We start from the raw sequence: 15890 nt of genomic DNA, 5'->3' as shown, positions 1-15890 counted from the left end.
TACAGACCGGTGCTGACAAGTTTAAATAATTAAACTAAACAATAATTAAGAAATTGAATAACGAAAGTAATCCTACAAAAAACTTATTTTCCCTCATTTTCGGGGAACAACTGCAGCTAAAATTGAAAAATGGTAACAGTACAATTTTTGCTACTTTTACTAAGCCTTTCATTTCGTTCTTGTAATGACTCTCTGAGTAAGATCCACAAGAGCTCTCCTTGATAATCTTACTTCCCCATCATCACTTTCAGGTAAAGAATCAATTGCTGCTGCTGCAAGGTCAGCATGCTTGATGGCTAGCTCCCTTGTCCTTTGAATACCTCTGCTCTTTCCAAGATACTCCAGAGCCTACAGTTGCGAAAATAGCAGTACATATAATTTGACCAAGAATAGAAATAGATAAACATTTTCACCCATGGTCATGTTGATGCCCCTATGATAAGATTCACATTTATTCTTGTTTACTTTGTTGACAGGAAATTGTGTTAACATTGTTTAGTGGGACAAGAAACTTCTGAGTAAGGTTTACTTTGTTGACAGGAAATTGTGTTAACATTGTTTAGTGGGACAAAAAACATACAGCGAAGCACATATTAACTTACAATATCAACATTTTCCGGGTTGTCAAAGCCCTCATCAACAACTGTCCGCAACTGAGGGAACTCCTCCATCGCAAACAATATTGGAGCTGTTACAATTCCCTGCAATAATTTTTTTGACCAACAGTAGATATCACAAACTCACTATCAAAGGAACACATAAAACAAGTCATGAGAAGCAAGAAAATTTAGATTTAATTGTCTACATTAAAAACGGTTTGATGATGAGACTGCAGATAAAACCCTACCACAAAACTAAAGGACATCAAGAATAGAAGTAAGAATTTGAGCAAGGATAGAAATTCGCACCCTAAAAAAATAAAGGCCAAGAAAAATGTGAATAAAATAAATAAAAAATGAAATCAACCCCAAAAAAGGCTTTCAGCATAAACATCAATGGAAAAATAACAGTAGATATCAGTTTTGGTGCCGGACCAAATTAGAAACCATACAGGTTGCTGTTATCACATGAAATTTTATTTTCTATCCTTTTCATGATTTCATCCAAGGTTGTACAACACTGCATAAGGGTTTACTTGACATCATTAAACCCCACATGTTTGCATTTGATGAGACCAAGAATGGACGTCCCTACTTGGGTTGTCAATTTCTAGCCAAAGGTGAACTAAACAAGAAGTAAAGATCGTGTGGGGCCTAAAACCATTCACCAATGAATGCAATATGGATGTCTAACGATAAAGATCGTTATTTCATCCAAACCTAAGATTATTTCCATCAAAAAGCATATATGCATCATGTAAAAATAAGCAGAGACTGCATTCATGAAATGCAGCTACTCAGATGAAGAATTATGGTTCTCATGGCAAGGAGTGTATCACGCATTTGACTAAATTGACCATCAAGGATTCATAGGCTTTCATCAGATAATTTGAATTACATAGAAAAGTCAAACTCAAGATTGGTGGAATTTCGAAAAACAAGAAATTATGAAATTACATGGCGAATGTCTGACAAAGAACCCTTTCCGAGGGAAGCAGAGGTGCCTGTGAAGTCAAGAACATCATCTATCAATTGAAACGCCAATCCCTGGGAAAAAAGGAGGGGGGAATTTAATTATGCCATTCAGAAAATTTCAAAAACAGGCATGTATATAACAAGATACGTCTTTGAGGCTTACTTTCATTTATTCTTGTTGTGCAAAGATTCACAGTTTTTATGCATATTATTTACAACGAAAGTGCCTCATTATACTTAAAATCTAATACAAACCAGATTTTTTCCATAGTCAAAAGCAAGCATTGCAACGTCAGCTGTTTGGCCAGCAAGGATGGCTATTGCCTTGCAACTATTGGAAATCAATGATGCAGTCTTGTAGTATGTCTTTTGCATATAATATTCCATACTGAAAATATAAACATTTGTTAGAAATCAAAGATACCTTAAAGTACCCTATATATCTCTAAGGATTCAACGCATTCTTAAGACTTTCTTACAATTATGTGTTTTGTGCTTGAGAAAATTAAATGAACTTTCGCAATTAACTACTAATTATATAGATACGGAATAAACAAAGAATTTCATCAAGAACCCATCAATCACTTATAGTAAATTAGTAATACAAATTATGTAAACTAAAGATAAATTTTTATGTACATAGAACATAGATGCACGTGTGACACAAACACAAAGCATACCTACACCTTTGATCTGATGTAGTACTCATTTGCATGGTCTCCCCTGTTACAAGATGCTCTACAACTTTTGCCAACAAAGATACAACCTATAGAAATGCAGTATTTAGGCAAATAAAATGCTCAAGGTGCATAATTATTTCATCATCAAGGAAACTAGATACATCTTCAGAATATTACATATACAAAATCTCGCACATTTACCTTACCTCAGTGTTTTTCAAAGAAGCCAGCGCAACACAAGCCCTTGAAAGCAAAAAATCTCCAGCTAACACTGCCAACTGCAAAAGAATATAGAAAAAAGCAACCACCTCAGGCAAGCTACATCCACGACAAAAAACATCACAAAAATATTTTTAAAAAATGCAGGAAAAACAAACACAAGTTGATATATACCTTGTTGCCCATTACAAAGTTTAATGAACCAATACCACGTCTCGTGTCTGCATCATCTAAAACATCATCGTGAAGAAGGCTAGCCACCTATGGCAAAATTATAACCCAGTTAGTTTGATTAAATTAATATTTTCCTATTTTCTCGCTGGTAGGGGATAAAGATGGAAAGGAGCACAAGGCTGAGTAAAATTTTGCACCATAAAAGGTGTTTCAATATTACCGGGTACTTTGTCTACTTTCAACCTAAACAATGATTTAAAACAACCAGTTCTTTCAGAAAATAGTGGCAAAAGACAGCTACCTTCATAGAGAAAAGTTCATAAAATGCTTAAATTCATCAACTTATAGAAGGGAACAAACGCAAGAGATAGTTAATATATTACTTGAATGCAAAGTTTTAGAAATCTTTAGAGAGTAAAGGTAAAGCAATGAACAGACCCAGTGATGCTCCTACACCATTTAAAGGACAAAAATATATTGCGGTGGCATTGTTGCTTGGTCCAAATGTATGAGCTTTGAAACGATTTTGTCACTATTACAGGTCGGAGGTAGCTATTCATTTCATGCACAGACAATGTGAACTTGATGGAGCCTAAATAATGCATAATAATACTACATCAGCCCAAAAAACAATCTTATACTACAAGAACTAGCAGCTCAGTGAATTTGATAAGATTGCAGTTATTTTTTCTCATAAGCAAGCTTTTATTGTCACAGTTATCTTCCCATTTTTGTTCTCACATGCCATACCTAATAAATGATGGTCCTGGGGACCAACAAAATTTACAGATCTTAATATAATTGGTAAGATAAGATAATAATATAACAAGAATGGAGGAAAAAATTAGGAAGATGTCTATGACTCAGCAAAGGAACTTAGAATTACTTCGTAAAATCACCCTCCAAAATACAGCAGTACCGGATAGCTAATAAAAAGTAATTCTTTTAATGAATTTTTGTAGAGGAAAAAGAGGAACCAACAAAAAAGTGGTGTATTAGGAAAACCAAATTGAAAACACCGAGACGAAGAGGTTAGAAAGTGCAACAAAGTTGTCAAATCTCGAAGCCTGACAGGAATGGATATTCCCTTAAAACAGCCATAAAAAAAGTATCAGAAGGAGATCATAAACACAATTCACTGCTTTCTTCTGTCTTATGACAAGTACAAGCGCGGTCTTCCAACTCGAACTACCAGCTAATGAACATAGTAAGTTCTGATTTACGGTACATCTTACATTTCTTAATAATTTCATAATTCAATCATGAGGCAAAGAACACATAGATCGATAGCTGGATACCAAACAAGTCCAAGATTGAATAATGGTGGGTCATGTTCAAGAAAGGATGACAAAGAGGAACCGGTACAACCAATTAAACAAGAAAACAGTAACATACAAGAGTCATTGACAACATAGCTAGAAAAGAAACAACAAAAGCAAACTCATAAACGAAAGCATGGAAGATGGCAGAAACAGTATAAACAAGAAAATTGCATGTATTTTGAGAATCCCCTTTCACACATTTGAATCTGCACTTTATGTGTTAAGATATTTGAAGAAGTATTCGTAACCAAGGTATAAACATAAGAAACAGTATAATTGAGTGTCCGACAAGAAAAATAAATCAGTATTTATTCTTCTTAAGATAATCAACATTATTATGAAAGCATTATTTACTTAACAAAAGGAATTTTTCTAAAGAACTAACATGAATCATCTCTGTTATTTCAGCTATGCGTTGCTGTCTTGAGCGTAGATCAGCTGTAAAAGTACCTCCTAGGTCATTAGAAGGAGGTGGTTTGGGTATTGGTAGATTTAATGCTGTTGACATTAACAATAAAACCTGCATAAATAACCATCCATTAACCCATATCTCGCACATGAAAGCATTGAAGATATTAGATGCACTCAAAATTATACATTTTACCACTAAAACTATGGGAGTTAATTGCATGGGTAGAAACTAGAACTAAATAAGCAAGGAGAAAAATCAGCATAAACCGAAGTGCGCAGATTAGGACTCAAATTTTACTAGGCAAACCAAGTTATATGAATCCTTAAGCTATGCTAGAAAAAATTAGGGGAGTATTTTAAAGGACAGCTTATGATTAGAAATATTCTTACCGTGGGACGAAATCTTTTTCCTTCCACTCCCATTTTGAAGAAGTATTCAGCACCTGAGGCAAGCTTAGGAACCTGCCATATATACCCAAATTTCACCATGAAATAGACCCGACTTCAACACTGTAATTAAGCCTAAATTTTTTACTTCTTCCAAGCATACATGTATTAGAAGAAAATAAAGAACAGTCTCATACCTCAGCAATTACCATTGCTCGCAAGTTGTTGGCAATAAAAGACAGTTCATCAGCAACCAGTGAAAATGGATCAAGTTCTTCCTGACAACAGTATATGTATCTCAATAGAAGACTAAGAATGAATAAATAACTGAAAACTTGTAAAATTGGACATGAGAACCTTCAATATTGAATTCTTAATAGTTTTAATGACTGAATATATCTGTACTCTGTAGTAGTCTAAAACATCCAAGTTGTTACATAGAATTTTTTATGAGTACCACAATTGAGAAATGTATAAATGATTCAGTTTGAATACTCAGATTATATTCTTAAATTTTGTTCTACATCTATAGAAGTGTAAATGTAAAGGAAATTAAATTTCATATGGCTTTAAACAAGTAGAAATAACAAATCCTCTAAGAAGTGGGATTCAGAGCAGTATACAGAAGAAAGAGGTAAACAAACATAAAGAAACTAACTTCAGAAATGGAGCTGCTTTGATCATGGATTTGATATCTACTACTATGCAATGCTGGCAGGCCCTTTGAAAAGGCTAAGCTTCTCATAACCTGCATCTCACAAGAAGCATGCACTGGTAGAAATCAGAGTAGCAAATTAATTTTTTGTACATAAAAAAGAATTAGTTACAAAAGTCTTTTTTCAAGGGGGGTGGTATAATGGTTAGCATTAATACTAATGATTACTAACTTTTTGGACTAATTTTTTTTTTTCTATTTTAAAACAGAAAAAAGTTTTTCCTAACTTTTCCTTAACTAAAAAGTAAAAACAGAAACAGAGTAAAACAACAATTAACCAATTAATGAAGAGAGATTTCAGCCCCTCTAAATCTACCAAAGAGGCAGGTATATGCAAGATAAAGAGCTTGTGGTTCATATTCTTATATGACCATTCTGCCAGTTAGATTTTAAAGCAACTATTTGTCCAAAAAATACAAAGCCAATTAGCCAAATATATATTTTGCCACTTACTCATTGTTCTGTACTTCATATTATCTTCTTCTTGTTCCAATTATCTAAAATGTACACCTTGGACTCGGCCCCGTTTGGAAGAATTTATTTGAGTTTATCTTATAGCATAAACGCTTATGAAAGTGTTTGGGAAACTTACGTAAATAGCTTATGGCCTACCTGTAAGCTGTTTTTTTGAGCTTATTTTCATAAGTTGTTCAAATTAGCTAATGAATAAAAGCTTATTCTTATCTATAGCCTACTTTCAGCTTAAGCTTCTCAAATTAGCTTATGAATAAGCGGTTACGCGATAAGCACTTAATTAAGTTGTATACCCAAACACACCCTCAATATAGTTTCAGTTTGAGTCAATTTTATTCATTCTTTATACCAAAGATCGTTTTCCTAGACTTCACAACATTTAGAAAAACTAAAAGAAAGGGAAAACCATGAGTAAGCAAGACCAGAAGGCAATCATTATTCAATAATTAAAAATAACAAAAGAACAAAACATGGATAACGTTACTTCAGGGTTCCATTACTTTTTAAGTCCATACTCCAAACCAAACCATGAAGGGAAACAAGCCAATTAATACAACCTAGAAAGCAATGAAATGTGTTGTAAGCAATAAACAACGAAACATTAGATCGGTGTGAAACTCACTGGAATTGGCGGAACATGAATTCATATACTGAACTGAATTGAGAGCTGTGAATGAAGAAACAAACAATTTACAATACCTTTGCAGTTGAGCCTGTAGGTGTATGATAATGATGCGATTGCAAGGACTGGTGATTCTGTTCTTGAATGGAAAGCAATCTCCGAGTTCCGTTCAAGCTGCCTCTGAGATTTCTTGAAATCCGAGAGAGTCCCCGATGAAACAGCATCGTGTTCGATGAGAAAGAAGTTCAGAGAGATGGCGGAGGAGGGAGGAGTAGAGCCAGAAGCGGTGGGAAGAGAAGAACTGGCACGATAACCGCCCTTGCTACTGATGTGAAGCAGCCATGTGAGAATCAATGCGGTGTCGACGGTGAGGCGAGGCCACCGCACCACGTATAATCTAATGTTTGGATTCAATTTTTCCTCTAACAATTTTTTTTGTTAAGGCCACGTTTGACAGGAGAGGTGGAAATTGGAATAGAAGATTTATTTATTTATTAATCGAAGAAATAAAAGATAATCAAGATATTAAAATTATTATGATTAAATATGTTTTTTAAACGAATGGGTGATTAGTTGTCGTACATATTTTATCCCCTAAATAATGTCATAAGTTCGAATTTTGTAGATTGAAAAAATTTTGTTAGATGAATTAATCTCATCATGATTTAGATGTTCTTAGCTTAAACAAGATTACTCTTAAGGAGAATTTTTTTTTTTCCAAAAAGATTACTCTGAAGAAAAATTTATGGTTAGATATGTTTTTTAAACGAACGAGTGATTAATTCAAGTATACATATTCTATCCCCTTAAAAAATTCCTTAGGTTCGAGTCAAGTAGATGAAAAAAACTTTATTGGGTGAGTTAACAGCACCATAATGTAAATGTTTTTTACTCAAACAAAATTACTTCCGAAAGAAAATACTTCTGGTACATATTATGGTTAAATATGGTTTTTAAACGAACGAGTGATTAATTTAAGTGATACATATTTTATCTCCTTAAAAAAATGTTTTGGGTTCGAGTTTCGTAAATGAAAAAATCTTCATTGGGTAAGTTAACCCACCATGATATTAATGTTCTCAGCTGGAACATGATTACCTCGGAAGAAGAGTACATGTGTTTATGTTTTTGTTCATATAAAATATGGTTGGTTCCACTTGTGCAAAGCTTTAAACACAAACATTTTGGAGAAATAATATTATATTCTGCAATTCCTCATAATACCACATAGGCTAAATGTGTTTCCTATTTGAGTTACTTTCAACTAAAAAGTATTTTTAACTCTAAAAAAATTGTTACATTTATTTTTGATGTCTTAAAATATGTGCAAAGTTGGTTTGAAACGTATAAACTGAAATCAAAATATAGTCTAGTAACTTTTTACTAACTTTTTTAGTTCATTCTTTTTTTTTTTTTGGTAAGTTACATATTATATTGTTTACTTTCTTTGGGCCGAATTTAAAAAAAAATTACTTTCAGTAAACTAGCTATAAAATATTTCTCTAAATCTACTCCACATTTTTATTTTTCAGTAACATATTATATTGTTTACTTTCTTTGGGCCGAATTTAAAAAAATACTTTCTTTGGGCCGGGTCCTATTTTATTATTTACTTTTTTCTACCATGTGATTCATTTGGGAACCGGGGAACCAATCTGATAACAATTATTTCATGCAGAAGATCTGATATGATCTTTTTCAAAATGGCCCTCATATAAGTTTATTTTTAAGTGTGTCTGTCTCGAAACTTTATATAAAACATATTTTAATAAGATAATAACTATATAACATTAAAAATTATAATAAAATATGAAGTTGTCTAAATAGCACATGAGAAAATTTAGGTTAAATAATTCATTATCTCGTCACCTTAAAGATAAGTGAGTTGAACTTTTTATATTTTATTTATAAAAAATTATATTAGTCCATTGAGTGTTGGGTTAGTAACCTACATGAGTCATCTAGACAACCATATACTTAATATTTTTTTTTACAGTAGTTAAAAAACAAAAAAGGAAAATGGGAAAACCCAGCCTAAATCCTTACAAAGGAGACACGCATAGAGTCAGCTAATAACAAGAGACTCATCCCATCTAAGGGTTTGTCAATAGAGACAAGGCTATCATTCTGAACAGCACCAAACTTGGCTAAAAAATAAGCACACGCATTCGCCTCCCTGAAAATATGCAACACCACTACACTCCATTCACGGTCCAATAAATCCTTAATATCCTAAATAAGAGAAGCATAAATGTGTCGAGCCCAAGAAGTATAATTCACAAGAGTAACACCATCAAAAGAATCGAATTGACACTCCACATTACAATGAACATGTGTGATTAAGTAACCTCATCGTTCATCTATATATCTCTCTCTCGCTAGATACATATCAATTTAGCTTCAACTCTCAAGTCTCAACCATAACCATGGCCCCCTTCTTCCTCATCGTCCCTCTCATCTCTTTCTTTCTTTTACTACTCACATTTTTCCGCACAAGAAGACTCCACAACCTCCCCCCAGGCCCACCCTGTCTCCCCATAATCGGAAACCTCCACCAGCTCCAACAACCCTTCCACCGCACTTTCCACACCCTCTCCCAAACCTACGGCCAAATCTTCTCTCTCCGCTTTGGCTCCCGCCTCGTCGTCGTCGTCTCATCCTCCTCCGCCGCGCAAGAATGCTTCACCAGAAACGACATAGTCCTCGCAAACCGGCCTTCTTTCCTCCTCGGCAAGTACATCAGTTACAACAACACCACCGTCTTGAACTCCTCGTACGGCGACCACTGGCGCAACCTCCGCCGCATCTTATCCCTCGAAGTCCTCTCCTCGCACCGCCTCAACACGTTCACGGAGCTTCGAAGAGACGAAGTGATGAGAATGATGCAGAAGCTCGCACGTGACAGCACGTGCGGTGACGGTGGTTATGTGAAGGTGGAGCTGAGATTGTTGTTCTCTGAAATGACGTTTAACACGGTGATGAGGATGGTTTCCGGGAAGAGGTACTACGGTGAGGACTGTGACGTGAGTGAAGCGGAGGAAGCGAGGGTATTCAGGGAAATTATCAAGGAGATTGTTATGTTGGGAGGGGCTAACAACCCTGGAGATTTCATTGGTTTGTTGAGGTGGTTTGATTTTGATGGGCTGGTGAAGAGGTTGAAGAGGTTAGGTAAGAGAACTGATGCGTTCTTACAGGGACTCATTGATGAGCATCGTGATGGGACGAAGAAGTGTGGCAATGCTACCACCATGATAGACCATCTCCTCACCCAACAACAATCACAGCCTGAGTACTACACGGATCAAATCATCAAAGGACTTGTTCTGGTAAGAGATTTTATTGATTCATATTATTTAACTTTCTCTTCCATCTTATCGCTTGAGTAAAATCATTTTAGTTGTAGTTAATTATTATTTTAATTAACATGTGTTATGAATTAGATTTTTCCCAAAATAATGGAAGATATCTAAGAGGTGTTAGTTGGATAGTGGAAAGAAGAAATAAATGAGAGTGGTTGATGTGAACAAACTCTAAAGGATACGTGAGTTTCACTTAACAGAAAGTATAATTGAATACGTAATGCAAGTTTAGCAACAAAAAAAGGCAAAACCTAATTTAGAGGTCAAAATAAGAGATATACAATTTTAGAATAAAGTTTTAGAAATACTCTCAAGCCTTGGGTCCATTTTACGAAAGGACAAAAAAGAGAGATGTCAATTATAGGATCTAAATTAAGTAGGCTATAAATGAAATGGAGAAATGCTTCTGCTATGACACGTGATCGAAAATACCACCCAAGCTTAAAAGGAAATTCTATCACAAAGCTATAAAACTTTGCAATGGTGTGTAAGACTAACTATCTATCAATAAAGGCAAACTCATAATATTTAGAATGCATGAGTAAAACGTGGAGAAATTACATATGATTGTAAGGTTTTTTTTATTTTTATCAAATAGGTTTGAGTTCGGTAGTGTTGATATTCTGTCCTACATTTCAGGTTATGCTGCTTGCTGGAACAGACACATCAGCTATAACTTTAGAATGGGCAATGTCTAATTTATTAAACAATCAAGAAGTATTGAAAAAGGAAAAACATGAATTGGACACATACATAGGACAAGATCATCGCTTAGTAGATGAAGCTGATATTTCACAACTTCCCTACCTTCAAAACATTGTCTATGAGACACTTCGCTTGCACCCTGCTGCTCCGTTGTTGCTACCTCATGTGTCTTCTGAAGATTGCACCATAGGGGAATACAACATCCCACGAAACACAATTGTGTTGGTCAATGCTTGGGCCATTAATACAGATCCCAAGTTGTGGAGTGATCCTACTTGTTTTAAGCCAGAGAGGTTTGAGAAAGAAGGTGAAACAAACAAGTTAATGACATTTGGGTTAGGGAGAAGGGCTTGTCCTGGAACAAACTTGGGTCAACGCACGGTGGGATTAACTCTTGCCTTATTGATTCAATGTTTTGAGTGGAAGAGAACAAGTGAGAAAGAAATTGATATGACTGAAGCAAAAGGGGCCACAGTGCCAAAAAAGGTTTCATTAGAAGCCATGTGTAAGATGCGTCAACAGCTGGGAAATAAGGATATTTTGTGATAACTGTTGAAGGCATGCAGAAGGTATAATCATCTTGAAGTAGCTATGAAAGCATGTACGTAGAATAAATAAATATTTGTGCTAAAATAAGTGCAGGATCACTAGTCCACAGTTCAGTTTGATTCTCATTATCAATTATCTATCTCAAAAAAATTCTCAATTTCTCATCATCAACTTTCTATTCCAATTTGGTTAATATGAATGCATAAAAGAAAAATTGCTAGCCTTTCTTCAGTAAACCACAACTAAAACTACCGGAAATATAAAATAAGTTATTAGTACATATCTTTGTCTATAATTAAGGCCAAAACAAAGGACACGGCTGCCGGACTTAGTTCTACAAATCAAAAGCCAAATACTCACTCTGCCAAAACAAAGTACCGAATTTTGCTTTACCTTAACTCAAACTCGAGTACCGTCTTGCTTTGGACCAAAAACCCAGAACAGCGATGTTAACACTGAAGTACTCTTGTGGCAAAATTTTGTAATGATGTATGAAAATATCCTAGAACCTCACAAGCTTCCCCATAGCAAAGAGCTGGTACTTGTATTTGTTAACTTACCTATAAAGAAATCAGGAAAAGGAGAACTAAGTTAACACTCACAAAATCATTAAGCCACAGCATTATGACCATCTCATTAAAAGTGAGAGCTCGAGACAAAATAATCCACCATTTCAGGGTATTAGTTGAAATTCAAAAAAATATTCCCATTCATGGTAGAATTGGGGAAAGTTTACGCTTCAAAACCTAATGTAACCATCACTATTAGTCAACTTCATCACGTGAGCACTAAGAGCATCACATGTCAATTTACATGCATAAATGTAGACAGTAGATTTATGCTCCTGGTGACAATAATACCATATATATATATATGAAATCATCTAGACATGTTAAATTGCAATGTAAGTTGCCATATGGCTAAAGCACAATCCAAAACAACCAAATAATTTGACATAAATTTAAATGCGTCAAGGCATTGTAAAACGTCTCTGGACTTGAACATCTAAAGCCAACCATCATAACACTTGAATTTGTTAGACTTTGGCACTCTTAAGATTTAAAAATATCTAATAATAAGTATGTAGTAACAAAAAAATGAATTTGATTGCATTGGATACTGTTTGTCATTTTCTAGACGCTGCTTGTCATTTTCTAAGTCACTGAATCCTTTATGTTGGTATTTTCATGATTTTGGGTTGCTGTTTAAACAAAGATACACTCAAACTGACTTTGATTTCCATCCACTCCGTATCATGATCTGGGATGATAACTATGGATAGAATATCATTTAAGCAGCTCTGGGACATTATTTTCTTCCTCAAAGCAGAAAACGTGGCTCTTACCCAATCATATTGATGATGTAAAGTGAGAAGCAAAATTTTAAAATTTGAAATCTTACATGAGATGAATGGAAGAAGGACCAGATACAGCAGCAGCTCTTTGTGCGCGATGTGCTTCACCCTTATAAAGCTCTTTCATTTCTTTTTTAACGCGTCGTGCCTCACGCCTTTCCTCCTTCACAGCAGCCTACAAAACAACAGAACTAGTCCTGTCACAGAAGTGTTCGACGTACAAAAGCCGAACATAAACATAGGTGTTTTTCTTAAGGTAATAACAGCTGCTATGTTTTCACTTAAAGTTAATAATTACTGCATGCATAAAAGGAAGTATCTGGACTCTAGTAGGATAAGCAGAGCAAGTAATACAGACACCTTTCGTTCTTTCTTCTCCTCCTTTGACTCTAGGCCATGTTGTTTTCTCTTGTACTGCTCAGTACTTGCATTGCTCGGGCCTTTAACCTTTTCAGTAGCAGGTTTTTTAGCCCCAGGCAAGAAGTCTACAGGGAGTTTCTCTTTTCCCCTCAGGGAAATTATTGGACTAGAGGAACTCAAGGCTGCAGACATAGTTTCAGCCAATTTCTTTTTCCTAGCTACACCAGGAGCTTCAATCTTCCCAGGGTGGTTATCTAGATTTGAGTACGTTGAAACAATAGTCTCACAATCCCAAACTTCTGATTCATCACTACTTTCTTGGACAAGTATAACATCCTTATCTTCATCTTCAACTTCATACCCCTCACCATATTCCTTAGTACGGCGAATCAAATCAGCAGCAAAGTCCTCTTGCTCCTCGCTATTTGGGGCCTCATTTTTCTTCAATAAATCTGCAGGAACCTTGTAAGTGTCGTCATCAGGTTCTAGGCTGTCCATCGTGTGGTTGTTAAGAGAGGCTTTGAGCTTCTCAGCAAGGAACTCATCTTCAGCTTGATAATTTCCATAAAGTTCACCATCATCATCATCATCTTCACCGTAATCATCGGTTGCATACTCTTGACGTTCCAGCTACATCAGAAAACATACTGAGAATGAGAATCTTAAAAGTAAAAAAGTGCAGAATCAGTCAATAAAGTTTAATCTGCAGTTGAAATGACAACAAAGGATGGAATTTGGCAAAAGCATCCTTGGATAAAAAAAAATACAAACAGGCTCAACATACTTCATCAAATAATAAAGTATGAGCAAACACCAGAGAGCCAGAATACAGAATGTGAATAAACTAGATTGGAAATATGTAAATAGCTGAACTCACTAAATCAAATTGTTCATCCAACAAACGACGAGCTCTCGGTTTGTCACCAGCACAGTCCTCTCCTGCTTCGTTATTTGTTACCCCATCCAAAGATCCATAGTCATCTATAACTCTGGAATGAGCAGAAACTTGCAATACTTGTGCATTGTTTTCGCTTCTACTTATCATAGATTCTTCAGCAAATTTTGTACCATTACATATAGGCTCCTTCTCTTCATCATTTTCATCCTCATCAAGGTTAGCTTGTACAACAAAGTCTTCCTCCAAATCTTCAACATCAGAACCAAACCGTGACAAATCAGTATCATCAAGCAGCGCAGCTACTTCAGGATCAATTGCTTTCTGAACCCTTATGCTGGTAGTCTTGGCTGCAACAGTGTATATAGTGTTTTCCTCGGGCTCTTTATCCGCCTCTGAAATTTGTAATCTCGAAGCATCATACGCCTGAATCACCAAGAAAAAAAACTCATAAATATCCATGATCTTTCAAAACAAATCTAATAGAAAAGTGAAGAGCAGCACCACCTTAATATCACGAGGAACGTGTTGAAGCTTGAACTTGGGGTTGTTAAAGAAAGCAGAACCACCACCAGTATTCTTAATTTCCCTCATATGATCCAAGTAGTTATAGCCATCATCCGGAAACCCTAGTTCTAGAATTTCCCTCCTCACATCATCTGGCAACGCACCTTCATCCCCGTTGAGGCTGTCATTGTCATCACAGTCCTCGGGGGCATCATCAAAAATAGAGTCATTGGAAAGGGGATTGTTGTCAACTCGGACGAAGACACGGTCCGAGGTGGAGAATGCTGGGTCCGAGGAGTCACGAGCAATAAGTTGGAAAGTAGCAGCATTTCTCTTGTCAATGAATTTCTTCTTCCCCATTATCTATATTACTAATGCCTATTCCTTTCAACTTTCAAGTGTTTGATGAAATGATAGTAGAGTATTTTTGATTGCGCTTTGTTTGCGGCTGCATATAAACCCCACAATACAATTAGTAGCATGGATTTGAGACTAGGGGCCAAGATCAAAGAATACAATTACCAGCAAATGATATTTTATTTATTCAAGAGCTAGGGAATTCACAGTAGAATAAGACATGAAAATAATCAAAAAAATAAGCTGAATGAAACTCCTCACTGTAAACCTAAGTTAGCAGCAAATTAACATGGAGATTGTATCAAGATACCAGATTATGATCAGAAAAATGAACATGTGAAACTCGTAGCAGTAGAACTAAGAAATTAAGGGTTGTGGGTAAAAGATGCAGAACTAACTACAACAAGTTAGAGATTGAAGCTATTTGCCACTTCAGCGAAACGCCGCCGACCCGGGACGTGTGAGCGCGAAGGCTCGACAGGCCGTGTAGCGAGCGGACCTCGACCTTGTCAGGTGTTCCCTGGAGGCCGGTGCGACGGCGACGCCGGAGTGCGGCGGGAGGGTAGGGGAAGAAAGGAGTAAGGTTTAGGGAGATTCGTACTAACCTTTACTGTGGCTGCGCGAAACGTGTAAGTGTGTTTTCTCTGGCGCTTTTGTATCTTGGATAGATTTGTCGAGCTTGAGACAAAAATAATTTAATCAGTATCTTAAAGGCTTAATTGCACTTTCGGTCCCTTATGTATCATGGTTGTGCAATTTAACTCCCAATGTTTAAAACGAGCGATTTTAATCCCACTTGTTTTAATTTGTGAAAATTAGGTCCCTCCGTCAGTTTACTGTTAAATTGCTAACAGAGTTAGCCTATGTGTCACTAATTAAATGACGTGGATTTGAGAGATTTGCCCATGGGATGCCACATCACTAAGTAAATAAAACAGAAAATTAAATAAATAAAAACAATTACTGCCAAAATGCAGAACGTGAAATCAGTATCTCACAGATCGATCTTCGCTCCCTCACCACCATCTCCTCCGCAACCTCCACCGCCTCCCCTCTCAACCTCAAGTCCCGCCTCCGCTCTGGCGAGACCCTCTGCGGCCTCTTCCTCCTCTCGTTCTCCCCCACTCTCGCCGAGATCGCGGGCTTCGCCGGCTACGGCGGAATCTCCGAAGCCCTCCCCTGCCTCCACGCCCTCGCTGCTTCAAGCACAGTGGCGACCCTCCGCG

At 36.2% G+C, this 15890-nt stretch overlaps 3 protein-coding genes across 6 annotated transcripts; 1 reads left to right on the top strand and 2 right to left on the bottom strand.

The window, feature by feature from the left end:
• Positions 1 to 26: 26 nt before the first annotated feature.
• LOC130740875 (solanesyl diphosphate synthase 3, chloroplastic/mitochondrial-like) lies at positions 27 to 7036 on the bottom strand. Of its 3 annotated transcripts, none has more exons than XM_057593590.1 (12): positions 6656 to 7036; positions 5426 to 5515; positions 4965 to 5045; positions 4771 to 4842; positions 4355 to 4489; positions 2648 to 2734; positions 2461 to 2532; positions 2261 to 2340; positions 1830 to 1962; positions 1557 to 1646; positions 603 to 701; positions 27 to 348 (listed from the first exon to the last, which is right to left on the bottom strand). In XM_057593590.1, the coding sequence occupies exons 1-12, from the start codon at positions 6800 to 6802 to the stop codon at positions 169 to 171; spliced, it is 1266 nt and encodes a 421-aa protein (XP_057449573.1). In that variant the 5' UTR covers positions 6803 to 7036; the 3' UTR covers positions 27 to 168. The 3 variants fall into 3 exon arrangements, with proteins under 3 accessions (XP_057449573.1, XP_057449572.1, XP_057449574.1); XM_057593589.1 differs by having other exon boundaries at positions 2255 to 2340; positions 6656 to 7035; XM_057593591.1 differs by having other exon boundaries at positions 2255 to 2340; positions 5426 to 5538; positions 6656 to 6773.
• A 1814-nt stretch (positions 7037 to 8850) lies between these two features.
• On the top strand, positions 8851 to 11358 carry LOC130740874 (cytochrome P450 81E8-like). Its single transcript, XM_057593588.1, has 2 exons — positions 8851 to 9904; positions 10577 to 11358. The coding sequence occupies exons 1-2, from the start codon at positions 9005 to 9007 to the stop codon at positions 11186 to 11188; spliced, it is 1512 nt and encodes a 503-aa protein (XP_057449571.1). The 5' UTR covers positions 8851 to 9004; the 3' UTR covers positions 11189 to 11358.
• A 56-nt stretch (positions 11359 to 11414) lies between these two features.
• Positions 11415 to 15340, bottom strand: LOC130740873 (uncharacterized). 2 transcript variants are annotated; one of them, XM_057593585.1, is made up of 6 exons: positions 15270 to 15340; positions 14308 to 14755; positions 13783 to 14226; positions 12906 to 13535; positions 12593 to 12720; positions 11415 to 11751 (listed from the first exon to the last, which is right to left on the bottom strand). In XM_057593585.1, the coding sequence occupies exons 2-6, from the start codon at positions 14665 to 14667 to the stop codon at positions 11748 to 11750; spliced, it is 1566 nt and encodes a 521-aa protein (XP_057449568.1). In that variant the 5' UTR covers positions 14668 to 14755; positions 15270 to 15340; the 3' UTR covers positions 11415 to 11747. The 2 variants fall into 2 exon arrangements, with proteins under 2 accessions (XP_057449568.1, XP_057449569.1); XM_057593586.1 differs by having other exon boundaries at positions 15063 to 15286.
• Positions 15341 to 15890: the final 550 nt, after the last annotated feature.

This window comes from Lotus japonicus, chromosome 2 (assembly GCF_012489685.1).
Source record: "Lotus japonicus ecotype B-129 chromosome 2, LjGifu_v1.2".
Taxonomy (NCBI): domain Eukaryota; kingdom Viridiplantae; phylum Streptophyta; class Magnoliopsida; order Fabales; family Fabaceae; genus Lotus; species Lotus japonicus.
The sequence above is the reverse complement of the archived record's forward strand: the minus strand, read 5'-3'. Positions and strand labels throughout refer to the sequence as shown.

What these genes read in the sequence shown, in the direction of transcription:
- LOC130740875 (XM_057593589.1), bottom strand. Translation starts at nt 6,802, where the DNA reads ATGCTGTTTCATCGGGGACTCTCTCGGATTTCAAGAAATCTCAGAGGC. An exon ending in GAAAAAGATTTCGTCCCACG is followed by an intron (nt 4,490 to 4,770) that starts GTAAGAATATTT and finishes TTATTTATGCAG; the next exon opens with GTTTTATTGTTAATGTCAAC. An exon ending in CTTCTTTGAAAAACACTGAG is followed by an intron (nt 2,341 to 2,460) that starts GTAAGGTAAATG and finishes GCATTTCTATAG; the next exon opens with GTTGTATCTTTGTTGGCAAA.
- LOC130740873 (XM_057593585.1), bottom strand. Translation starts at nt 14,667, where the DNA reads ATGGGGAAGAAGAAATTCATTGACAAGAGAAATGCTGCTACTTTCCAA. An exon ending in ACGTTCCTCGTGATATTAAG is followed by an intron (nt 14,227 to 14,307) that starts GTGGTGCTGCTC and finishes TTGGTGATTCAG; the next exon opens with GCGTATGATGCTTCGAGATT. An exon ending in AGGAGAAGAAAGAACGAAAG is followed by an intron (nt 12,721 to 12,905) that starts GTGTCTGTATTA and finishes GTTGTTTTGTAG; the next exon opens with GCTGCTGTGAAGGAGGAAAG.
- LOC130740874 (XM_057593588.1), top strand. Translation starts at nt 9,005, where the DNA reads ATGGCCCCCTTCTTCCTCATCGTCCCTCTCATCTCTTTCTTTCTTTTA. An exon ending in TCATCAAAGGACTTGTTCTG is followed by an intron (nt 9,905 to 10,576) that starts GTAAGAGATTTT and finishes CCTACATTTCAG; the next exon opens with GTTATGCTGCTTGCTGGAAC.